Genomic DNA, 26,365 nt, shown 5'->3' on the forward strand with positions numbered 1-26,365 from the left:
TTATCCACTGTTAAGTCACCCAGTGTGGAATTCACACTCCCACCCACTCATTCATTTTATCTTCTCCCAGAAAACTGATCTGTACAGTTATCAGTAGTACTACCTGTTACTGAAGCAACAAGACTTTGCCTTGCAATGGCTTGTAATGAATGTTAACATTATATTTAAATAAGACAAATCTCAAACAGGACTGTAACAACATGGGTTTGTTTATTTCTCCTGCCTGCCTGCCTCCCTCCCAAAATAATCTCCCCCCACCCCACCTGAGGACTGTTCACTGTTAAGAGGACAGAGAGTGTGGTTGGAGGGTAGTCATGTATATCCTAAGTCCACACAAAAGGAGCTGAACTGTTGGCTTCCTGTCAACAGCTGTTCTCTGCATACAACACACAGGGAACAATCCACTGGGAAGTCTTCTGTACAAGCCCATTCAAATAGCATGCTCTTGTACAGTTTCCACTGAGTTTCACTGAAACTTGTGAAGGAGTGTTTCTTTGTGGCTTGTTCCCACAGAAAGTGCCTATAACATGAGACCCCAAAGTACAAGCAAATTTAACTGCAGTCAAACGTTTGTTTTACATTTTATAGATGGGGCAGCCTGATATGGCACTCCCATGGTGTGCCACATTGCCACTATATGTATGGTATACCAGCAACTTGCTCAACATTTTAAATACATCAACACGGCATGTTGCTATGTAATGCACACACCAGGCCAAAAGTAATTTTCCATACATGGAATTAGAAAATGTATTTGTGACTGTTAATGCTGTAAAAAAAGTAAGGTGTAGAAAGACAACTTAAAACTGAAATGTACATTCTGGCCAATCAGAGCAGAATTTGGGAAAACACTACTAGGAGTCTCAATAAAGTAAAAAAATAAAAACTTTCTAGTCCAACTTAACCCTTCATGAAACCACCTAAATGTTCCATTCTTCCACTGCATATATTTCCTGAACCAATTACAATTACCTATCCATAAATCTGATTTTACTCTCCCCATTCAACCCATTCTGGGCTATCTACATACTGGTCAGTCACATTACAGCATTAATAAAAAACAAAGGATTTGCCCCTTTTTAAAAAAAATGCTTCAAGCAGTTACAACTAAAAAATAAAGTGGATTTTTTAATTTAAAAGCTCAAAAATAACAAGCCTTATGTTTTTGAAACATATAGGAAACACATAACTCAATATATAGTCTATGATACAATATACACTATAATACACAGAAGGGGGTGATGACGAGTATTTTGAAGGGGAAGGAGGAGAGGAGGAAAGAACCCAGTTTGCTTAGAAAAAAAATCCAATAGAACAAAAAAGGAGGTGGGAGAGAGTGAGCGAGAGAACTCCATTTTGGGGGGGAGTAGCAAGAATGCTTGCATTTTAGCACACAATCAACTGACTTTTACCAGGGTCTGATAAGTGCAACCCTGAACTGCATTATGGCCTATAGCCCCAATTCAGTGAAAGCATTCTACATAGTTTTGCACTTGGAGTTGCATCACAATGTGCGCAGAAAGCTGCTGAACCAAGAAGTGCAAAACTGCACATTAACTCCATAGTTATATACAACTTGCATATACTACATGTACATCTTTCTGTTTCATCTGCGGCTGTCTTGCTGAGGGCCCTTAGCTATGATTCAGCAGTTCATGTAACTACGCACAAGGGCTGCTGTTCACAAATGCACATTCACCACTCTCCTGAACAAAGTGCTGTTGCCACATATATCCTAAAAAGCCCTGGGCGTACACAAAGCATGTAAGTACACAAACCTGATAATGGCACTGTCTGGGAACAAGGTCTCACATTAGCAAAGGGACATTGGGTTGTGCCATATGAGGCAAGGGTTCTTTAATTTTTTTAAAAAATGCTCATAGTACATAATTTGAACCTGGGGGAAAAATGTAAGGCAACATTCTCTGTAGAAAAAAATGGGCTGCTTAAGGATTTTTTTAATATATAGATATATATTTATAGATATTTATAATTTTAAATATAAAGTAGGAATGTGCTTGGAGGACAGAGAATCCTATTTCAGGTTGTTTCCTGGTCCCCCGTTCAAAAGCTTCACAAGCACATGGGGATGGATGGGAAGAGAAACCAAGATTATAAGTGGAGTTTACAGTTTCGCTGGTGCTACTATCAAACACACAAGGAGACCTTTGGGTGCAGCGGAGCAGAGTGTTCGCTTTGCAAGCTCCTGAGATCAGTAGGTGGATGGGCTTTGCTTAGCTATTTTCCCATCCTTTCCCCTGCTCACTGCTGGGCTTTGTGCTGATTTTAGCCACCAGAGTCTTCTTTATCCCAGGCTGAAGACACAGCATCTGATGAACCTTCGAAGAAGTTCCAAAGGCATGTAACCAGAAGGTGGAGGCCATCTGAGGGAAGGAACAGTGACTATTAACACTCTCCTTGTGCAGATGTGTCTGGGAAAGCCAATGTCCCAACGAGGAGTGTTTCTTAGGCATTTTGCTGTCGTTGGAGAGACCATCTCCCATGGCAAGGGGTTACTAACACCCCTACTGCTCTCCACTTTTCCTGGTTGCATCTAGCCCTACAAGTTCTTGGTGACCAGGTGGGTTTTATAGTGCTTCGTCAGATGATCACTTCTAATAAAGCGCTTTTGGCACTGAGCACACTCGAAACGTTTGTCACCTGCCCAGAGGAAGAAACAAGAGCAAGACTGAGAATATATGATGGTTTGTGTCACACATACAATGTGACATGCACTGATACAAAACATAGTTATAGACAATTGCTTAGATGGCTTACCTTAAAAAAAAGGGGAGGGAGCTGATCTTTCAAGCATTATTCTTCATAGCACATCAATGGGAGGAAACTCATAATAAGAACAGTGGATATCAGATTCTCATAACCTGACAATAAATTCCTCCAGAGCATATGGCAAAACCATTTTGGAACTACAATGCTAGATAACAGATACTGATCTGATATAACTTTATCCAGTTCTTATGATGCTGCGAACATGAGAAAGCCTAAAACCATGAAAGCTCCCAATAGCCCTAGTTAACATAGCCAATGCTGAAGAGTCTTAGGAGCTGCAGTCTCAAAACAGCGGCAGGCCACAGCTCTCCACCCAAGTTTTATGAATTCATAAAGTGGAACACACAGACACCCAAATAACTTCCATCCCATTTATGAAGAACCACTGTGCACAGTAGGTACACAAAGGGGTACACAAAGTCAACAAAATCTAGGTCTATGAAGAAAGAACAGATGAGGTTTAGACTTAATGTGAGCAACATGTGCCTCCACCCCTCAAATAGTTCGTGGCTATAACTCCACTATCCCTTATCCCTGGACAGGGATTTCCTTTCAAAATATTAAGTGAGGAAAGAATGCAGTCACATAAACTTCACTTGCAGTTCCGAAGCAGTACAGCCAAAATAGACCGATATCACTTCAATGAAAACTAGATCACTGTTCCTTGATTTTTAATCTTTCCGTCCATAGAAAAAATTACAACACAGGTCTGCTTTACACAGTGAGTGCACGGCTGACTGTGATAATATAAAGAAGCACCTGAAGCACCTATATTAGACATATTTTCTACCCGCTATTCTTGTACAGAAAAACAGGGATGACAGGACAGACCTGTATGTGTCCGGGCGTGCCGTTGCAGCTCATCACTGCGCGTGAACCGTTTCCCACAATAAACCCAGTTGCACACAAAAGGGCGCTCGCCTGTGTGCAGGCGCACATGAGCCCGCAGCAGAGAGGTCTTGCGGAAAGTCTTCCCACATTCAGGAACATGGCAGATGTGCCTCTTCTTACCCTGATCTCCCAACCTGGAAGGAAGAAAAGAGCGGGGAGATTTACAATCTGAAGTGTAGAGACCTCAGAAACCACAAGAACAATCCAGGGTTCCTTGCAGCACCTTTAAATCATATTATTCACTATCTTCTCTAGAGGCAATCCAAGAAACAGCATCATAGCCATTCTAATGTTGTGATTAGACTGCTGGACTGGAACTTGGGTGGTCCAGATCCCTAATAAACCATGTTTGGTTGACCTTGTGCTAGTAATTCTTCCATTCCCATAAGTAAGTTGTGAGGATAAAGTAAGGAAGAGGAGCAGGAGTACCATCTATCATGTGTGTTTGTGTGTGTATGTATGTCCCTTCAAGATGCCTGTCATTTCCTTCCTCTGAAATATAGCCCACAGCACCTGGTATTCATTCGATATCTGCCATCCAAGTACTAACCAGGGTTAGCCTGGGTTAGCATCCAAGATCAGATGAGATCTGGTGCGTTTTACGATATTTAGGACCTACCATCTATGTCCTGTTGTTGCTGTTGTTAACTGCCCTCGATGTTGACCCATGGTGACCCCGTGGATGAGACATCTCCAAGACTCCTTGTCCTCCACTGCTCTGCTTAGTTCCTGTAAATTCATATCGATGACCTCTTTAACAGAGTCCATCCATCTATCATGCAGTCTTCCTCTCTTTCTACTACCGTATACCTTTCCTAGCAGTATTGTTTTTTTCCCAATGAGTCATGCCTTCTCATGATGTGACCAAAGTATGACAGCCTCAGTTTAGTCATCTTGGCTTCTAGGGAGATTTCTGGCTTAATCTGTTCTAGGACCCATTTGTTTGTCTTTTTGGCTGACCACGGAATCCTTAGCACTCTTCTCCAGCACCATCTCTCAAATGAATTTATTTTCTTCCTATCTGCTTTTTTAACTGTTCAGCTACTGCAACTGTACATGGTGATCTATGCTAACTTGAGCTTAATGAAGGAATCTGAGCAGGATATGCATGTAACTAATAATAATTACACCAGTGCTAACTGGTAAGAACTGCTACTTCTCTACCTGGCAATACTCCACTGCTTCTTCCATCAAATCCAACAATGCTCCATTAATACTTTGTAACAATACACACTTGCCATTCTGGCAAGGACTAAAATATCCCTTCCCCTGTGCCTAGCAAAACCTACAGCTATCTGAATGATAATCCTGAAGTGACCTACCCCTCACTCCCATACATATTGATTACAGAAGCACTGCCCTATCAGGCAATGACTTAGAGCTGGACTTTGGCCACTAATCCCAGGCACATTCCAGGATTCCATCGATTGTCGTAACAATCAGCCTAGGAACCATCACAACTGCAACCCCAAGAGTGCTGTGACTGCTCCAGATACTGGGGAGAAAAAATTATTTTGGATTGTACTACTTCCATATTACTTATCCACCACGGCCTCAAATAACTGCCCAGGGCAGTCATTTGTCGAGAGACCTCGGGATTTTGGTGTCCCTTTCAGACCTGGAGCACTATGGCACCTGTCCTTACCTTTTCTCCCCATCCTTGCAATTGGGACAGGTGCAAGCCATCCGCCGTCTCTTCTCTCCAGGCTGCAGATCTCCCAAGAGTGCCTGCTCCATCTGCAGCTGGATTTGGGTAGGGCTCAGACCGCTGATAGTCAGGTTGTTGCCTGAGACGTTTTGCACTGTCAGCTGTTGCTGGCCTATGGGGAGAGGGACAATGAAACTATCATTCATAGCCTTTTCACTACTAACATGCACCCAAATTCAGCTGGGGATAGTAATTTCAAAAAAACAAAGCAAGCCAACATACCATATCCCTGGAATTCTGTTTTGTACCCCCATCCTTTCAACTTTTCTCTATTGCTTTTTAGAGGGTCAGTGCTGTAAATTGTTCAAAATACCTCTGTGGTTCTGAAATCCTGCACTTTGTTCCTTCTTGAGTCCAACCACTAAGAATTTCTTCCCCAGCCTTTCATGGGAGCACCTTGCTTCTATCTATATGGTTCCTACTTTTAGTTCTCATTTAGAACTCTATGTCACAGGACTCCTGCCCAGCCCCCATTTCTCTGACATCTTCCTACATTCTGAAAGCTAAGACTCGCATACCATTTCAGCTTGAGAAGTAAGTGTTGTGGGAACCCTTACATCTAAAGCAGAGGAAGTAGGGAGCAATGCCACAGCACTATTATAACTGCACATGCCTTGAGAAGCTAGACGAGATCATGTACACAGTTGGAATATGCCTCCCACAAGTTAGAAAGTATGCCATTACTACTTGCACATGGTTCTTCCAGGGCAGAAACCCTAAAGTAGCAGCCATAACATCACTTTCAACAGTCCTTTGAAGCCTGGGAGGAAAAATTAAGTTCTGCTCTGGTCAGCAGATCTTGCTATTTTTACATTCAGAAAGCAGCTAGTCCTAACCAGTGAACAAGCAGACAAGTCATGCAAAACACTCTAAAGATTGCACCTCTCTTCAAAACATCTCATGAAACAGCTCATCGTCTCCTTTGCAAGGCTGTATGCAGTGTGGGGCAGGCATAACAAGCATTAGGGTCGTTCAATGATTATGTTACTGTTTTTGACATCTATGTATTTCATGTACCAGAGGCTGCACAGAACAGTAGAACTTACATCCTTTTGATGCACTTAGTTGAAAGTATAGTCCATCTGGTTCAATGCATTTCCCAGCTATTAGCTTACCATTGCACCCTTCCTGTAACATTCTTATTTTTTTCTTTCCCCTCTCAGTTTTGTCAACATTCTTACATTGTACAGAAACTGTGTTCTATCCCACTCCTACTCTAATTCTCTACATCATTTCTCCCTAGTTTTTCAAATCACTTTTTAAATGTCAGGTGTTCTCAATGTCACAAATACCACCAAGACGCAATTCTATATCACACATTCAGCAGGAGATGCTGCTCATCACATATCTCACCTCCAGTGTTGGTGATAGTTACAGGAACGCCTTGAACTTGAACTCCGTTGATGCTGATGGTCTGCATGGCCTGAGCAGCAGCAGCCAGTTGAGCAGCATTGAGGCTGATGATGCCCCCAGCAGGGGCAATCTTTGGCAGGGCACGCTCTTTGCGAGCCCCTGTCTTTTTGGTACTGCCTCCTGTTTGGGAACTGCGAGGGGCAGGACTGCTGCAGGAAGTGGTTGAGGAAGCAGTGGCAGAAGGGGCCACATTAACGCCAGGAGCTTCTTGGAGCAGCATTGTTTGCAGCTCACCAGAAGGAGTCTTGAAATAGATCTAGAAGAAGGGCACAAAAAGTTAAGAAATGCAGTGTGGAACCTCTCAGCACTGAACACTTTCTGGTACATCATATAACATCTTTCCTAAGTAGAGAAATAATTGACCTAGTGAAATCCAAATTCTCACTTGTCTTTCAACACATTTTCTACCACTTTCCCAATAAGGATAATGGGTATATCACATGAACACGAGGTATATGCTTCCTTAAACTGTGCATTGTTCCCTTCACTATGTAAATTCATGATGCTGTTCACTTAAACCCGTCTATCACCATGCCATACTGGGAAATTTCAGACATGTACTCAATTTACTCACTTCTGAACACAGTGTATCTGAGAACTCCACTGTTCCTTAATTCTAAACAACAGTATGAAAATAAGCTATATTCCAAAACAACCACAAATACTAAACAGAAATCTAGGCGTAAGACAGAAATCTACCATTTGATTTTTCTTGCCACCCCTCCCCAGATTAAGCAAAAAGGTGAAATAATATGTGTGTGCTGACTTTCTTTAGTGTTTGTTAAGTCACCTTGACCACAAAACGGAGACTTAGAGCTTATATAAATAAGACAAATAAACTGAAACAGATTCAATTTAAATATTTCAGGACTAAAAACCACTTTCATAATCTAAATTAAAATCCAGTCAACCTAGCCTGTTTCAAAGATGATGAAAAAATGCTAAATAGAGATGTCGTTTCAGAAGACTTTATTTCCTGCTTTTAGAATCCCTAAGAATGGGATGAATTACCCACACATACATAATCAACAGGTCCCTGATAGAAACACAGATGCAGAGGAAAGCTGTGTAGAAAGAGGAATTAGAATACTGTAATTACTCAAATACAGAGATTATAAGACTTCCTATTTCGGGGGGGGGGGGGGGGAGATAAATATCAGAACCTACCCCCACGTACAGCAGTTTCCACTACAGAGAAAGCCATCTTTCCACATGGCTGCACCAAATTGATTGTCCATCCCTTTTCATAAAGAAGTGATTCTCAAAAGGTATTATTTATATATGCATGTATAAAACAAAGAACCGACTAAATATGTAATTGATTATGCTACATGATTTTGTTATTTTTCCAGTTCCATTTCATTCCAGAGTTCCAGGCAATCTTGACTTGCATCTGAAGTCCCACATTTTATTTACTGCATTTCTGAATCATCACATAAGCAGACAACATACAATTTGAACACATAAAAATGTCTCATAAACCATAAAATCTAGATAATACCTGAGTGGGGATCGGCTCAGATGTCTGGATCTGGAAATTTTGTGGGGACTTCTGGGGAACAGTTGGGAGTGTGGCTGAGGCCGCCTGGACTACCCGCAGAGCTTGCTGGGGGATCTGAACAACCTGTTGTTCTTGCTTGGGTTGGACCACTTGTACCTGCTGGACCACTGCTGGCTGGCCCGACCCAGGGCTCTGCACAATCAAGAGGTTGTTCCCTGCCTGGATGATATTGTCAGCCGTGGTTTCTATCAAAACTGTCTCCACCTGTTCGGTCACAGCCATCGCAGTGGTCTGGGCTGGTGACACTGCCTTCTTCCGGGCCTTTTTGTTTGGCTTTGATGGACTGTCTGGGACTATCTGAGTCTGAGTACTGGTGTCTCCAGCAGTGACCAGATTGCTCACTGGCAGAGTAAGGGTGACATTTCCACTGGTGCCAGTTAACTTGACCACATTGGTGGGGCTATGGACAGCCGTGGCTGGGGTCTTGTGAGCTGGCGCTGGCTTGATCGGCACAGGCTTATGAGCTGAAGAAGAGGAGGAGGATGACGACGAAGAGGAGGAGGAGGAAGGGGGGATGGAGCTGGGAATAATCTGTATTTGGTTGCCCAAGTTCTGTTGCACTTGAATGGTCTGTCCTGATGCTGTTTGTATCTGTGGAACTGCCTGGTACTGGATGTTGGCAGGGGAGCGGGCCCCTTTGTTGATTACAGCTGGGTTCTGGATGGTAAACACCAACTGCCCCCCAGGATACGAGGTCCCAAGCTGAGAGCCCTGGATCTGGAAGAGGTTCCCTTTTGAAGACAAGATCCCAATGTTGTTCTTGTTGGAATTAAGTGGGAGTGGAGCAGGCTTGATGGGGACCAATTTCCGAGGGGCAGGCTGGGGAGGAACAGGAGAGGCCACGGCTGCTTCAACAGCTGGAGGACCAATTTTGCTGCATGTGGCAGCAAGGAGGGCGAGTGGAGAAGGCTGAGAATCCTACAAGAATGGAAAACATATGGGTGATATCAAAGGCAGGTTAGCAGGCAAATGTGTCCATGCATCTTTAAGTCACCTGTCAACTTACGGCAACCCCATGAATTTCATAAGGTTTTCTTAAGCAAGGAATATTCAGAGGCAGTTTTGCCAGTTCTGTCCTCTGGGAGGAACCTATTGCAACCTTTAAAGACCAGGCTAGTTGCTACCCCCCAAAGGACTTTCTCTGCAACCGCTCCCAGTCTGTGGAATCGCCTGCCACAGACTGGGATCTGTCAAATTACCAACCTTAAAAAAACTGTCAAGATGGATCTCTTCCGGCAGGCTTTTCCAAAATATGTCCTCAGCCACATAATGATCACTCCTTACACCATGGATATTTGTGCTATGCTATTACTCTGCCCATGATCATTTGATTTAGTAGCTTTTAAAGTGATTTCTGTAATTTTAATCTTAATTGTTTAATTCTTTTTTAAGGGGGAACATTGTATAAATTTTTGAATGATTTTATATGTTGTTCGCCGCTTTGATTGTTTTTACAAAAAGTGGGATATAAATAAAAGTTTTATTATTATTTATATTAATATAGCCTACAGCACCTGATATTCCTTGCTGTTTTCCCATCCAGGAACTAACCATGGGTGACCCTACTTAGCTTCCAAGATCAGACAGTATCTGGTGCCTTTAGGATATCTAGACAAATAGTCATTTCAAATTAAACACAGCAGACTCAGCAAATCATGAAACCTAATGTGAGGAAACAGTCATGATTTTGGCAAGTTTGGGAGATGCTGTTTTGTTTTAAAAGAATATCCTCAAATGAACAGGCACTAATAAAACCAAGTGTCAGGTTTTAATCCCATTGAAATGAACAGAAAAAAATATTTAGGATATGGACTTAAATAGGACTAAAGATGACTAACGTAAATGAGTATGAATCCAACTCAATTAATTTAGCATCAGCACATTCTCAAAATAAGCAATACTCTTATTTATATAGTGCACTGAGTGTCCAAAGTGCTCCACGTTTTTAGAATTTACAACAATTTTCCAGAAATTTTTCAAAATTTACAACTCCATAAAGTAGATCAATATTGCTGAGGGATCCCTTGCTCTGACTTTTCTCAAAAAAAGTAAACACAGTTTTCCTTCAGCTTCTGCTTTCTAAGTATTCTACGGATTATAAACCAAGCTGGAGATAAAACCATGGTTTATTCATTACTCAAAACAATGACATATTCATTTGCTACTCTCTCTCATTACTGTAGCGATGTGAATTTTCTGGAAAAAGTGAAATTGAAAATTCTTCTGATACTCCTAATAATGTTTTCTTATTCAGCATGTTTGGTTTAAATGTTATATTCAAACACATTCAAATATTTATGTGGAAATTACGCTACAGGAATATTAGTAGTAATGTACAGAATGACATATACTTTCTTCACGTTTAACAAAAAATGACTGCACCTCATAGAACACTGGTTTTTAAAAGGACACATCCCTAAAGAGTTGTACCTAAAGTATCTCATATCAACAGTCTACCTTTCATTTGCTGAAGTACTTTCAGCTTCACTCACTCACTCTGCACTGCGTATCAGTTCCATTTCACAGTGAGAAAAAGATGATTCAGTACAACTAGAACAACTGAAGAACATTCTAGTTCACTAAAGGATGGATGTTAATCCAAAGGTACAGGCAACATATCACATTTTGCCTCTATCTGTACTTGACTGACTGAGTAACTGATTAAGAAGCAAGACATTTTGTTAAAAATAAACAAGCTTAGCAGTATATTCATTTGCCAGTCTATTCCTCTGAGCACTAGGGTATGCTATTACTTTTCTGAAAAGAATAACTAGAAGTTCACATCCCACATTTGTCCAACTACTCTATAGAGGTTTTTTTTAAAAATCTGAATCTCACTGACAAGGCCTAACACCTTGTAAGTAGATATATGCATTTGAAACATGATGGGCCTGACTTCTACACTCTTTCCACACATTGAGCATATAGTACTAATTTTTCTTCAACCCAAAGAGTTCACATAAGTGGACATGATGAAATAATACTGAAATTGCGCTCATTTTTAAAATTTCCTATAGTACAAGATACATTGGACAACCAACATGCCACCAAGTGTAATATATGTGTGTTGCAAATTGCAATTTGCAATCTTTACACAACTCGCTTCTGATGGCTGTGAAGCAGAAGGGCAGAATGGACTCTTGAAATGCAAAAATAAAAATAAGGAATAAGTGAGGGCATTAACTGGGCCTTAAAAGGAATGTCAACAATCTGCAAAGGATCTTAATAACCTAAAGGCTGCAGGTCCTGTCTGATCTTGTAAACTTAGTAGGGTCAGCCATGGTGAATACTTGGATGGGAGACCACCAAGGAATAGCAGCTGTTGTATGTAGGCTATATTTCAGAGGAAGAAACAGGCAAAACCACCTCTGACTGTTTCTTGCTTATGAAATTCATGGGGCTGTATAAGTCAACAGGCAACTTGAAGGCGTGCACATACACACACAACAAGAGTAAAAACAGGGTTAAAGTTGAAAATTAAAAAGAATAAAATAAATAACACAGACAAATTACATAGTTTTCAAGCAGTTAATGGAGCTGAAATAGTTAAAGATTTCCTATAGTGGCTCAGAGAAAATGGAGACTGCAGTCAAGAAATCAAAAGAAGGACTTGGAAGAACTAGATAAGATCCCACAGTATAAAGGCACATCATTAAATACTAGTCAGAATAATCTAGGCTCATGATGGCGAATCTATGGCATGCATACCACGGGTGGCATGTGATGCCATTTCGACGGGCACAGGTCAGGGAGAGGGAAAAACAGGTGCACATGCACCCGTTACTCCTCCTTCCTGCCGTTGGTAAAGTGGAAGGCTTTAGGAAAAGAGGGAGATCAACTACAGGAAAACTGATCCAATCAAATAACCCACAGCCCTGAGTGTGCAAGGCTTGAGCAGAACAGCTGATTACTGGAGATCTTGGATGTCTGTCATTCACAGAGTCATCGTGAGTTGTAGTCTACTTGACAGCAAATGACAACAAACGACATCTACATTTTACATTTAAAATGTTCTCTTGGGTTAACTTCACACAAATACCAAGCAACACGGGGAAAATTAATGCAGTTGCATATCAAAAGCAAAATACCAGCTGGGCTCAGCAAATGGGGGGAATTTAAGAAATGTTCGAGGGAATAAACTAAAGACTAAATCCACAGGGGCAGCTGGTATACAACACCTCACACATTTCAATATGCATTCCTTCCACCCACATGTAAGAGAAAATCTAATATATCCTTTCTTAATGTAAACCAGTAGAAAGTGAAAGCATACAAAAGGGAAAGTAATAAAGTAGCATTTTATGTCTTGCGCTGTTTTCAGAAGTTTGTAATCACTATGCCCAGTTCCGTATTAAATTCTTGTATTAGCATTCTGTCATCAGCACTCCAAACTCACTGCATAAATAATTGCCTTTCCCCCCACAGATTCCCACTAACCATGCCTTCAAGTCACCTATCAACTTATCACATCTGCATGAATTTCATAGGGTTATTTTAGGCAGGAAATACTCAGAGGTGGTTTTGCCAGTTCCTTCTTCTGAAATGTAGCCTACAGCACTTGATATTCATTGGTGATATCCCATCCACATACTAACCAAGGCTGACTGTGCTTAGTTTCCAAGATCAGATATGGTGCTTTTAAGGTGTTTAGGCCATTCTTATGAAGTAAATTCCTATTTTAAACAGGAAAAGGTGGAAGAATGGTCCTTTATGAATGTTCATGTGATCATAAATTAGTTAATTTTAACTGTGCAACAACACCCCTTTATTTCCAAACCATGGTAAGCTTAACTAAGGGTTGCCATAAATGAGAAAGGACTTGAAGGCACAAAACAGCAAACTCTTCTGGAAAATGAACATCCCTCTTTAGATTCAATTTTATCCTAGTCATCCTGCTAGGGCTTATCTGAATGCCAAGTTCTCAGGGAGTTTTACCCTTCCCCAATGAGATGTGGCATGCTGTTTAGTTATGTGACATGTCTACTGTCAATGTTGCATTGCTTTGCCTATTTTTTGTACAAAATTTAGAAATAAAATACAGTTTTGGGCACTGTACTTAGTGTTTCCATCCAATTTTGTTGGTTTTATATAAAGAAATAAATTCATTTTATCAGGCTGTATTTATGGAGGATTAATTTTATCAAGTGATTCCAGGAGTCCCCCCCATTAATGTTCATAGTATTATAAAGGTCTGGTATGCTCCCACCTGTCTTGCCTTCTACAAAAGTGAAAACCTCTCTAGTTGGAAAGGTAAAGGGCCAGCCAGCCATGCTCAAACAGTGGCACTGTCCCCTACTCCCAAAAGGAACCAGTAGCCTTTCCAGAAAGTTGACAAATGGATGAAAGTGGGTGTCATTAACCTGTCATAGATCAAAATAAAAAATCCAGGCTGAGACATTAAAATCAGACTCATAAAGTCAGTAAAATAACAGATTAGGACCAACTAATGTTTGCAGTATTATGTATCCATCTTTTTAGACAAGAAAAGGAACTCCAAACATAATTTTTGAAATGTTGCCTTTTATGTCCCAGAGTGCCATCAGAAGGAGAATTCTTAAAAATTCAATATTTCATATGCAGGAATATGCAAACTGCTAGCCTTCCCCTGAAGTCTCCTCAGCACCTGGTAATGAAGTGTCTAGAAGTTCCATTTTCAGAAATACCAACTAACAGAAGTTGATAGATCTATCTTTGTTCATTTCTCTAACCAATATTGAGAGCAATCCATGATAGCAGTCATCACAACATCCTGTGGCATCCAGAAGTTAATTATGCACTGTGGAAATGAATGCTTCTTAATTCAAAATATACTGACAAATAATTTTCATCATATGCATTCTAGCACTTTGAAAAAGAATTCTCCCTTTTTATCCACAGTTCATAGCATAATAAATCTTTGCCATGCCACACAGACTTTCTATCACTATTTTTCTAGGCTGTACTTATACAATTTCTATGTATGGTTGTGAAAGCTGGAAAATGAAATTGTTCGGAAGAAAATTAACTCATTTGAAATGAAGTGCTGGAGGAGAGTTCTACAGGTATCAAAAAGACAAAGGAATGGGTCTTAGAGCAAATCAAGCCTGAATCAGAAGCAATGAAAGCAATGTATCCCCATGCCCAATGGGCATTTTGGAACATTTCAGGGAAGAAAAATGTTTTTGACCCTTGGGGGCCCAGGGGCCTCCAAACATGGTAGAAATGCCCTCCACAACATCTTGGGGCCTTTTTGGAGGACCCACCCTTTGTTGACTCCTAGGGAGCCCTGTGAACTATAAAAACACTCCTGTGGGGCCATTCGTGGCCCACACTCTGCCTGTCCCTACTTTAGACAAAGAAGACATGGCTCACAGGAAAAGATGATAATGCTTGGTAAAGTGAAATGCAGAAGGAAAAGAGGGAGCCCACACTAAAAGTGGACTGATTCACTCATGGAAGCTTGGCTCTGAGTTTGCAAGACATAAGCAGGGAAGCTGATGACCGGTTGTCTTCATAGGTTTATTGTAAGCTGAAGTCAACTTGACAGCAAACAACAAAAACAAAGTATATTTTCCAATCACCTTAAACCTTATTCACAAAGAAGATGCTTAAATTCTCTGAACATTTTAACTGAATCTTTTAAATATATATGTTCAAGACACAGCTACTCCAGAACCACTTCAGAAGGAAGGGGAGAAAACATCCTAGAGAAAAGCTAGAAAAGTTTCTTGATTTCCCCCTGTCATATTGATTTCTAAAAGGAAGCCACTTTTTACATCCAGAGCCCTGAAACATATGATTCTCCAGCAGAATTCTACAAAAGTACCATCTCACAAATTTTGCTGGCCATGATTATCTTTGAAAAGGTTTACTGCTGCCCAAGCTTTCTATGCAGACTGAGGTTCCAGTCCTATAGAAACTGATCAGTGAACATCTTTCTTCACTTGTGGCACAATAAATCTCTAATCCATGAGTCCTCCTCAACAGAGTGTTTTACTTGTAACTGGGGCCTAGCCAAGAGATTCATGGTCTCCTCCTGCAGTAACACCACCATATAATGCACATTACAAGGAAAATACACTGCTTAGGGGATTTTGTTGCTTTTATTTTTAGTTCAGTTTATATTAAAGACCTACCTGAGCTGATGAAGCAGCAGGCTGTAAGTATTCGCTGGGGCTTACAGCAGCAGTGGCGGCCATACTGTCCTCTGGATCTGCAAAAAGGATACAAGGCTAATTAGTGGAATGGAGGATAATGTTTACATTAATATCCCCAATGTCTACAATGCTAAGATCAGGACTGTGTGGTTCCCCAGATGCTGAATGATTATCACCATTGGCTATTCTGGTTAGGCTGATGAAATCTGCAGTCCAAGAGAACATCTGTAAGGACACCCCTGTCCCCTACCTCTTGTGAATACCAGAAAATTTTGTACTGAATCAGAAACAAAACTTATTTTTCGCTTTTTTGATCATTAGCGAATAAAACTAGGAAAGAGAACTGTACTCACATGTCATGTTTGTAATGAATTTAAAAAACAAACAAAAACAAAACACTAACCAAATGAAAAATTTAAAGGTCATACAAAATGTAAAACATATTATGAAGTATGGTTTCTTTTTTGTGGTATACAATTTCATATCTGAAATCCAAGTCCTTTCAGATCACTATAAGATTTTGTTGCTTCTTTAGAGAAATCCATACTGGCTCTTAGTAAGCAAAACATTATTATCTAAGAGCTCAAAGACTATTTGTTTAATGATCTAATCTAGAACATGCATGAATCAAGCTGACTGTTGTAGTTGTCCAAGTCCTCTCCCCAACCTCCTTTTCTTCAGGTCTGCAGGGACCTCACCTGTTCTCCAAGAATTCTCAAAGAATATAGACAAAGGTTCTGATATTACACATATAAAGTACCTTTGAGTGCAGTTCATTTTTCTCTGGAGAAGTGACATTATTTGAAACAGGTAGGTGTTCCTGTACAGTCTATATAAGGCTGCAGCTCCCTCTGCCATTTAGTCTATTTTCACCAGCACAGAGTAACCACTAATATTATTCAAGAGCTAAAAGAGAAGGTGTGTGATGGATTGAGCTCTACTTAACAGCATTTGTACATGTAAAATCATGGCAACAGTGCTTTTTATATTTTGTTTTACTGGACTATAGAAACACCATGGGTCAGTAGATGCATCCATCTCCTAAATGCATAAGTCATACTCCCCAAATTACAAAAGCCTTTATAAGAAAAGAGCATACCTCTTTTAACAGAGGTCTGAGCATGCTGAATAAAAGCTTATTAGTAGACACTCTCAGAAAATCTGCAAGAGCATGAAGTTAATGTCTGTACTACTGAATTGGAATTTACTTTTTATACTACTGAGTTGGAATTTACTTTATAAAAGGACTATAATGATTTGAGGAAAACACAGAAATAGTTAGGAAAGTGAACAAGTATCCTTTTGCAGAGAAATTAAGACAACCAATCTGACTGCAAAACAGGTTTGTCTGCCTGCTACTCAACCAACAGCATTAAACACAGTGAAACTAGTATCTGTCACAAAGTTCCCTATCATATCCATAATTCCTCCTTTGTGATATGCACATAAAGCTATACAGAATGGGACCATCTCACTGTTATCTGAAAACAGCAGTGGGGAATATATCCATTTGCTCAACACCTTTATCAGAGCAAGACCAAGAAATTTGCTGCTGGAGGAAAAGAATAACATCTCCAATCTGAAAAACAGAAACCAACAGGGCAGTTCAATCTTATTTGAACACAGCCGATGACACAGCATTTTGGGAAGTTACTTTTTTTGGAGACTACCATGTCCAGAATTCCCTGCCAGCATACCCAATGGCAGGCTAGCTAGCAGGTTTTCCAAACTCTATTTCCAATATATCTGTAAGCAGCAGGTTGTGTTGGGGATTCAGTTCAGGTAAAGGAATTGCAGCTCTGTCTTCCACCACCATCTCTGCCCCAGAGCACCTGTTACCTGAGGTGGTCACCTTTCTCTGACAAGTATACCAGGCATGAGAAGGTGAATGAAGCATCACGATCTTACAACACATGTGAAGCAAAAGCTGCATAGTCTCTGAAAAGGACACCTTCTCATGCCTGGTATACTTGTCAGAGAAAGGTGACCACCTCAGGTAACAGGTGCTCTGGGGCAGAGATGGTGGTGGAAGACAGAGCTGCCATTTGTGATTGACTATGAAACCAATGAGGCCAACTATTCAATTTATTGGAAATTCTATTTCAGCAGACATCTAAGTAAACCCCATCCACTCCATTTAGAATATACTCACACAAGGAAATTTGTGGCATGATGACTAACACATTTATTATACCAGAAACATTTATGGGCTCAGCCAACTTAAACAGAAGAGTGAACAGTGGTGATGATACAGAATGAGGTCAGGAGAAAGGAAAAAACTGATAAGACTGAAATAAATGTATAAATCAGAGATGGCTTATGACAGAAGGCCACATTAACAGGCTCTAACAGTGTGGACTAGTTTTGGTACAGGCAAAACATTACTGTCACCATTTCCTCACATATCAAGCCTTCTTCTCCCTTCTTTCTGGGCAACCTTCATTTATGTTTTTCCTAAAGAAGAGGACACTAGGGAAGGGATGCATGCTGCCTTCAGTACCACTGCTTAAAACTTTGCAAGGGAATTCAAGTACCAGCATCCGACACAATACCGAAGCCCAATTTCACATCCTTTCCCATTCTAGAGTAGGAAAGACCAATGGGAGAAGCTATCAATTTACTCCACACAGCCAATGTTCATTAGCATAAAGCTGCCCAACAATACTCTGTGCTGATCCCCATTTTAAAAGCTCCAGATGTGACATGATTCACTGCGTAACTGCAGAACAATCCCTGCCCACCTTTATAGCTTGGAAAATGACTAGCCATGCATGACATGCTCGCTAGAGGGCAGTGCCACATTTTCCATGACAAACATGGTTGTTGAATCCTGCACATTAAACAATAATAATAATAATAATAATAAGCCATTTTCTCCTGGAATTGGAACTCAAACTGGCTTATTAAAAACTTACAGAGAGTGAGCATTAAAATACAATTAAACTATTTACAGTATTAAAATAATTCAATCCTCTAGTTATAAGTATAAAATGCAATTTTAAAAGATAAAAAACATTTAAATCAGTTCAGTTTAAAACAATACAGCAGCCTCAAGCCTCTTCTATAAAAACTTTGTTTCAAAAACATGTTGGAATGAAAAAGGTCTTGCATGCCAAAGGAAAGACAGCAAGGAGGAGGCCATTCCAGCTTTCTTGAGAAGGGCATTCCAGTGTCTAGGGGCAGCCACCGATAAGGCCTCCGCTTGCATCCCTATCAACTTGGCTTGCGATAGTGATGGGACTGAGAAGAGAGCCTCTCCTGATGGTCTCAGGGTCCAGGCAGGCTCTTATAGGGAGATACTATCTCCCATATATCCTGGACATGAGCCATATAGGGCTTTATAGATCATAAATAGGACTCTGAATTGTGTCTGGAAACAAACTGATAAGATAGTGGAGCTGTTTCAACAGGGGCATAATATGGTCACTGTAACCTGCCACAGTTAATATCTGGCTGCTGCTCTTTGCACCAGCTGAAGTTTATGAACATTCTTCAAAGGCAGCCCCATGTACACTGCATTGCAGTAGTCCAAATAGGATGTAACTAAGGCATTTATCACTATGGCTAGTTCCAACGTCTCAAGGAACCAAAGCATTTGGTGCACAAGCTTTAAAAGTGCAAAAACTGCAAACCTGCATCTTCAAGTGTAGTATAACCCTATCTAACAAAAGCTGAATCCCCATTCCCAGGTCTGTTTTAAACTGACCAGAAGCCCTGGTGGGGCAGTGGTTAAATGCCACTACTGCATTTACTTGTGAGTTCAATCCCAGCCAGCGGCTCAGGGTTGATTCAGACTTGCATCCTTCCAAAGTCACTAAAATGAGTACCCAACTTATTGGGGGTAATTAGCTTACTGCTGTAAACTTCTTAGACACTGTTTAGTGAGGTATGAAGTGGTATATAAATGAAGCTGCTATTGCTACTGTCTGGATTAAGTTTCAATTTGTTTGCCCTCACCCAGACCATTACTCATGATAACCATGGGTTTAGAATCAAGACAGCTTCCATTGATTCGGGCAAAAAGGAGCAATACATGGTTTTATTGGCAAAATCCTGATGCCAGGGAAATAATGGCTAGGAAAAATAAAGACCCTTAAATTTATGAAGAATGCTACTACAGGGCAGAGAGTTTGTGTTACTAATTACAGAAGTAGTCAAAAGATCAATGAATTTGCTGTTTTGGATACAATGTATGTGTGGTAATTTATCAAATTATATATGTTAAAAAAATTGCATACCACAATGTCCCATGTACATCTACTTCCCATCTCTGCTTCCCAAACCTATCCAATCATCTCCCAGTACTAGCTCCCTAAATTTCATCTCCCTATATACTATATTGGTATAAACATGCTCATGCAGACACCCAGTGCCAGGGACTGCTATTTTAACAATGAAATACCTACTATGGATCCTTTCCACACCTATCATTACCTCATGCTATGGCTATTCCACCAGGAAACTAACTTCCAAAGGTTGAGTCTTCCTTATCCAAAATGCCTGGAATCAGAAGTGTTTTGGATTTTGGACTGTTTTTGGATTTTGGAATATTTATCTAATGAGGGGGCTTTCCAGACCCGTGCCGGCCTGGATACATGCTAGGGTTGCCCGAGGGCAGTGTCACCGCACGCCTCACAACCCTAGCACGTCACAACGGCGTGATAATGGCGGTGCCCTGTATACACAGGCGCCGCCATTATGACGTCACAGCCGCGCCGCAGCCAAACAACACGGTGCGGGTGTGACGTTCCCGTGATGCTGCAGGTCGCTTGGGGCGCTCTTTAGCATCGTGGGAAGGAGCTCCGAAATGGAGTTCCTTTTTGTCACATGCATCGCAGGCGCAGCCTTTACACAGCCGCACCAGCGATGCGGAAGAGAAAGGGGCCAAGTGGCTATTTCTCCCCTTCCCCGTAGCTGTCAGGGTATCCTTGGAGTATGAAGCCCCAAAGACACCCCTTTCCAGGCCTGGGGAAGCGACAAATTGGGGCCTCTGGGGCTGCCGCTGCTGATGCCCAGGCCACAATCCGGAGGGGAAAGGGATGGGTGCAGGCCACCTCAAAGGGGCGGTGTGTATCCCGCCAAGGTCTCTTGAAGATAGGACCCATGTCTAAATAGAAAATTCATTTACTGTATATACTCATGTCTAAGTCTAGAAATTTTAGTCAAAAAATTGATCCAAAAAAACTGGGTCAATTTATACATGGGTCAATGTAAGTACTGTACTTTAACTCTTATGTATACATAAAATGAGCTATCCCCTTTCTCTGAATAAAAAGCAAGAGCTTAGTCCATCCTGGGAGCACCAAAAAGAAGCATGGATCCCCTCTATTCTTTCATGCATCCAGCCTTTAGGATGAGCACAAACAGTTATGTCTGCCATAATTTTCTAAGTTCTTTGGCATCATTTTCATTTGCATCATCCTTTACATCCTTTGTTACATGCCCATAAGTTTTACCCTTGACTTATCCAGGGGTCATATCAAAATCCATAATTTTGGCCCCAAAACTTGCCCTCGACTTGTACATGAGGTCAACTTATATTTGAGTATATACGGTATGTTTCATATACATTTTATTCACACAGCATGAAGGTAAATTTATACATAGTATTTTTTAATAATGTTGTGCATGAAACAAAGTTTGCATACATTTAACCATCAGAAAGCAAAGGTGTCACTAATCTTAGCTATCCGTGTGGACAATTTTGTATTTTGGAAGATTTTGGAATTCTGAATAAGGGAGACGTAACCTGTACAACCCAGATCTAATCTGCTCTGCAGAAACAATGCAGTTTCACATACAGTGCAGGCGCGTCATATGCGGGGGCAATATGTGCCGCTTTCAGCATATGCTGAAAGCCGCACCAGAAGAAGTCTTGGCACGCCCTGGAAAGGATAATGGGCCCCCTGCGTAAGGGAAGGGCCCACTATAGTTTTAACTGCCAAGGCGCAATGCTGGGACATTCTGGGATTTGTAATTTTATGAGCTATTTAGCCTACTGTGTCAGAGAGTGCTGGTGCCACAACAAACTACAAATCCTAGGACAACCACTGGTTGGAACCATTACAGTTAAAGCAGTATTAAACTGCATTATTTCTGTAGTGCAGATTAGACCTTAGTCACCCAATGCTTAAAGAGCCATTTCTTCATCATACCCACAAATCTGTCAGCCCTTTTTTAACATCCGTTGCACTGTGTTAACCAGGTTCCTATTCAGTTCCCTATGGGGTGACCATAAGAAACAGAGAACAGGGCTCCCTGAACTTTTGACTGCTAAAAGAGTAACATTAGTCCTGTCCTCTCTTCGATGTGGCCACTGGAAGGAGCCACTGTTTACCTTCTGTACTTCCACATTCTGTCCCTATGCTCTTCTTCTTTGCTCATGGCTATCAACTCTCCAAAGATGACTGATATAAATTCAACCTAGACAATAAGGAAATCAAAATAGTTAAAGATTTCCCATACCTTCGATCAAGTAATGATCAGAATAGAGACTGTAGTCAAGAAATCAAAAGAAGTCTAGGGATGGGAAAGGCAGAAATGTAAGAACTGATACCATGGACTGCCAAAAAGACAAACAAATGAGTCCTTGAGCAAATCAAGCCTGATCTAAACCTACAGCGCTTTATAAATTAACAACAACAACAACAACAACAACTCTCCTTGGAAGCCAAGATGACTAAATTGAAGAAGTCACGACTCTTTAGAAAAGGTAATAATGCTAAGAAAGGCTGTTGTTCTGTGCCATCAAGTTGTTTCCAACTGATAGATACCCTTTCATGCGTTTTGGAATCATGGGGTTTTCTTGGCAAATTTATTCAAAGGGGAATTGCTCCTGCCATCTTCTGAGGCTGAGAGAGCGTGACTTGTCCCGGGTTACCCAGCGGGTTTACATGGCCAAGCTGGGATACAAAACCTGATCTCCACAGTCACAGTCCAACACTCAAACCACTACATCATGCTGGCTCTCCAGTTCCTGACTTATGGTGACCCTAAAGCAAACCTATCATGGGGTTTTCTTGGCAAGAGTTTTCAGAGGAGGTCTGCCATTGCCTTCCCCTGAGGCTGAGAGAATGTGGCTTGCCTAAGGTCACCCAGTGAGTTTCATGGATGAGCTGGGAACTGAACCCTGGTTCCCAAAGTCACAGTCCAGTGCTCAAACCACTATGCATGCTGGCTCAGGAAAGGTAGAACATCATAGAAAGAAAGGAAGAAACCATGCCAGGTGGATGGATTCAATCAAGGGGGTCACAGACATGAATCTGCAGGACATGAGCAGAGCAGTGGATGATAGGGAGCCTTGGAGATGTCCATGAGTTGAGGTCAATGTGTGGGCAGCTAACAACAACCACAACAAATCAACTCTCCATCGTCACTGCTCCCACTTCTGTGCTTCAGCAGCAGCCTCACACACACAACTTATCAGGAGACGCAGCTCTTCCTCCTTTCAGGAAGGTTCAAAACACATTGCAGAAATAATCCAGTTTGAGACCGCTTTAACTGCCCTGGCTTAGTGCTAGGGAATCCTGGAAATTGCAGTTTGTTGTGGGACTAGAGCTCTTTCTGACAGAGAAGGCTAAATGCCTCTGAAAACTACAATTCCTAGAGTCTGGGCAGTTGAAGCGGTCTCAAACTGGATTATTTCTGCAGTGTGTTTTGGGCTGAAGTCAGAAGTACTACAACAAGCTCCTCCTGCCCCATTTCAGCCTATAACTAAAGACCGTAGGAATAGGGACAACAGTAACAAAGGCTGTGAGATGTAGTGGTTTGAGTGTTGGATTCCAACTCTGGAGACCAGGGTTCAATTTCCATCAGTCTGGAAAATCATTATGCAAAGAAGAAATTATTTAACTTAATTGCTATTTAATTCTATTTTATGTTTTTATGTTTGGGGGCAGGAATAGGGTATGGGATGGTTGATAGCTGTTTAAATTTTATTCTTATGATATTTTTTTGTTATCTTTTTGTTGTAATCTGCTTTGATTCCTTTGGGAAAAGGCGGAATATAAATATAGTACCATTACTAATATTGTTACTATTTGATCTTGTGGTTTGAGCACTGGACTATGACTATGGAGACCAGGGTTCGAATCCCGGCTCAGCCATGAAAACCCACTGGGGGACCTGGAGCAAGTCACACTCTCTCAGCCTCAGGGAAAGTTGCCATGATGGGTTCTCCACAGGGTCGCCATTGGGTTGGAAAGGACCCATTGTGGTGCAGTGGTTTCAGTGTTGGGACAATTGTAGAGAGCTGGGTTGAAGTCTCCACTTGGCCATGGAGACCCACTGAGTGATTACTGGCCAAGTCACACTCTCTCAGCCTCAGAGGATGGCAATGGCAAAGCCCCTTCTGAAGGAACTTGCCAAGAAAGAAACACCCATGACAGCTTCGCCTCAGGGTTGCCATAAGTCGGAAAGTATTTGAAGGCACACAATAAAAACAACTGCAGCAGCAGGGAAGCAGCGCTCTCTCGCTTCATTGCTCTCTGCCTCCCCTTCTTCTTCTTCTGGGTCCCTGAGGAGGCGGGCTCTCCCCTTGGCTCCGCCCCCTTCCGGTCCCAGTCGCCTCAGCCCCGTTCGCGCGCGGCCGCCCCCTCCCTTTAAGGCCCCCCTCGCTCTCCGTAGATCCCTCCGCTCTCCGACTGGCTCCCACTTCCCGGAGCCTCCGCCCGCTCCCCCGCCGCCCCGCTCACCGGCTAGAAAGAGGAGGCGGCTGCGGCTCGGACCCCCCTCACGGCGCCATCTTCCTCCTCCTCAAGCAGCCCGGGCACCGCCCTGTTAGGCCCGCCTCTTCCACCGACGAGCGGCCAATCGCTGCTCAGCGTGGGTACATTTTGACCAATCAGAGTGCAGCTTCTTCACTCATGTCGCCGCCTTCCTCACGATTGACGTCTCTTTTACCCAATCGACGGCCTCTCCCTCGAGTCTCTGGTTCAACCAATGGTTTTTGACAATGATGGACGCCATGCGCGACGCCCTATCGGCTGCGTGGAATGGGAGATTGATTTGAAGGAAGGCCAATAGGAATCGAGGATGGTGGCACGGCTGCCCCGAGATTGATAGACAAGGACCTGCGAGGGAGAAGAGACCAGAAACAAACAAACAAGACACACAGGGCTTAATGAAGGGGCGGGATTTGTTTTTCAGAGACATATGATTGGTCAAAGATGGAAGAGTGATTTGACCATGAGCCAATAGGAAAATTAGGTCGATTTCTCCCCGCCCCCAAAATCCACTTGGATGCATCTGGGGCTCTGGAATAAGATGGGGACCTTAAGCGACCAAGGCTGCGTCCGCACTGCAGAAATAACCCACTTTGACACCGCTTTAACTGTCATGGCTCAATACTATGGAATTCTGGGAATTGTAGTTTATTGTGGCACCAGAGCTCTCTGACAGAGAGTGCTAAATGTCTCACAAAACTACAGTTTCCAGGATTCCTTAGCACTGAGCCAGGGCAGTTAAAGCGGTTTGAAAGTGGATTATTTCTGCAGTATGACCTTGGAAGCAAGTCACATTCTCTCAGCCTCAGCAAACCTCTGAACAAATCTTGCCAAGAAAACCCCAGGATAGGTTCATTTTAAGGTCACCTCGGCTTCCTGGGAGAGAAGCTAAAATAAAATAAAAATCTTTAAAATACTTAATAAATTATATATGTGTGTGTGTGTGTGTGTGGTGTTGTTGTTGTTGTTGTGTGCCTTCAGCCAACCTCACAACATTAATGGGGTCACCAGAAGTCAATAGGAGGCTCGAAGGCACATTAAACACATTGGAAAACGTGCCAGAGGTTATACTTGATGCTCACAAGATGCTTTGCATCCCATTTTAGGAGAACGCATTTGCTGGGTCTTGGTTTTGGTGCGTTTCAGGACTGCTAGCCAAACGTCAGTTACTTTAAAGGTTTCTTCTTTCAATGGAGTTTATCACACGGGAGGAATTTCTCTTAATTTTGAATGAAAAGAAAGTGGGGCCAGAATGCATTTATGTGAATTCACTAGTTCAGCAAATTTACGTGAATTTGAATTGCGTTCGAACTGACTACCTATTGCCCGAAAATAGCTTGCCATTGCCTGAAATTGCATGTGCTCACCTCTCATGCAATAATGTTAAACCCCATGATTGCACTCGGACTGACTTCCCATTGCCCAAAATTGCGTGTGGTAGTCTATCACACAATAACATTAAACCCCATTATTGCGTTCGGATTGCCATTGGATTATACTTCCAGTTTCCCTTGTTGGATAATGCCCAATGGCTTCCCTGTGCATTCTGAACTAATAGTTGTTGGCAAGGTCCAGAATTTCAGTGTTTTCAAACAGCATTTTATGCCCATGGTTTACCGCAAACGGTGCAGCTGTGGACAAGTCTACATAGGGACCAACAAACACAGCATCCAAAACAAATCAAGGAACACGAGAGGCACTGCAGACTGGGTCAGCCAGAAAAAGCAGCAGTAGCAGAACATGTTATAAACCATCCTGGGCATAAAATGCCTTTCCAAATTAGCCTCCTCTTTCCGAACAAGATAGCATTTTCTCCCTCCTACTATAGAGTCCTCTCCTCTATAGAAATTCTGGAACATGACAACAATTATCAGGTCAGAATGCACAGAGAAGTTATTGAAATGCCTGGACAACTTCAACAGGAAAGAAGAAACCCTTAAAGTAAACCAAGTTTGGCTACCGGTCCTGAAAAACACCAAAATCAAGACCCAGCAAATGCAAATGAAAACCTCTCAGGGTGAGAGGGGAGGTTTCCCAACAGACCAAAGCATTCAATATATTTACAAGGACTATGTGGAAATGTCATCATGATGGTTCAAGACATCTCCTTAAGTAAAATGTTTCCTTCTGATTTACCAGATTA

The 26,365-nt window shown here is 41.8% G+C and overlaps 1 protein-coding gene across 4 annotated transcripts; it reads right to left on the reverse strand.

Moving 5' to 3' along the window:
• Positions 1-1,108: 1,108 nt before the first annotated feature.
• On the reverse strand, positions 1,109-24,276 carry SP2 (Sp2 transcription factor). Of its 4 annotated transcripts, XM_089531761.1 has the most exons (8): positions 24,193-24,243; positions 21,837-21,922; positions 15,479-15,555; positions 8,304-9,281; positions 6,743-7,058; positions 5,327-5,501; positions 3,622-3,815; positions 1,109-2,661 (listed from the first exon to the last, which is right to left on the reverse strand). In XM_089531761.1, the coding sequence occupies exons 3-8, from the start codon at positions 15,539-15,541 to the stop codon at positions 2,561-2,563; spliced, it is 1,827 nt and encodes a 608-aa protein (XP_089387887.1). In that variant the 5' UTR covers positions 15,542-15,555; positions 21,837-21,922; positions 24,193-24,243; the 3' UTR covers positions 1,109-2,560. The 4 variants fall into 4 exon arrangements, 3 of the variants coding, with proteins under 3 accessions (XP_089387887.1, XP_089387886.1, XP_089387888.1); XM_089531760.1 differs by lacking the exon at positions 21,837-21,922 and having other exon boundaries at positions 24,193-24,276; XM_089531762.1 differs by lacking the exons at positions 21,837-21,922; positions 24,193-24,243 and adding an exon at positions 16,260-16,318.
• Between the last annotated feature and the right edge of the window lie 2,089 nt (positions 24,277-26,365).

This window comes from Sceloporus occidentalis, unplaced genomic scaffold (assembly GCF_023333645.1).
Source record: "Sceloporus occidentalis isolate IW3139 unplaced genomic scaffold, rSceOcc1.0.p SCAF_7, whole genome shotgun sequence".
NCBI lineage: Eukaryota > Metazoa > Chordata > Lepidosauria > Squamata > Phrynosomatidae > Sceloporus > Sceloporus occidentalis.

What these genes read in the sequence shown, in the direction of transcription:
- SP2 (XM_089531760.1), bottom strand. Translation starts at nt 15,541, where the DNA reads ATGGCCGCCACTGCTGCTGTAAGCCCCAGCGAATACTTACAGCCTGCT. An exon ending in CTGAGCCGATCCCCACTCAG is followed by an intron (nt 7,059 to 8,303) that starts GTATTATCTAGA and finishes CCCTTCTTCTAG; the next exon opens with ATCTATTTCAAGACTCCTTC. An exon ending in GCACGCCCGGACACATACAG is followed by an intron (nt 2,662 to 3,621) that starts GTCTGTCCTGTC and finishes TCCTCTGGGCAG; the next exon opens with GTGACAAACGTTTCGAGTGT.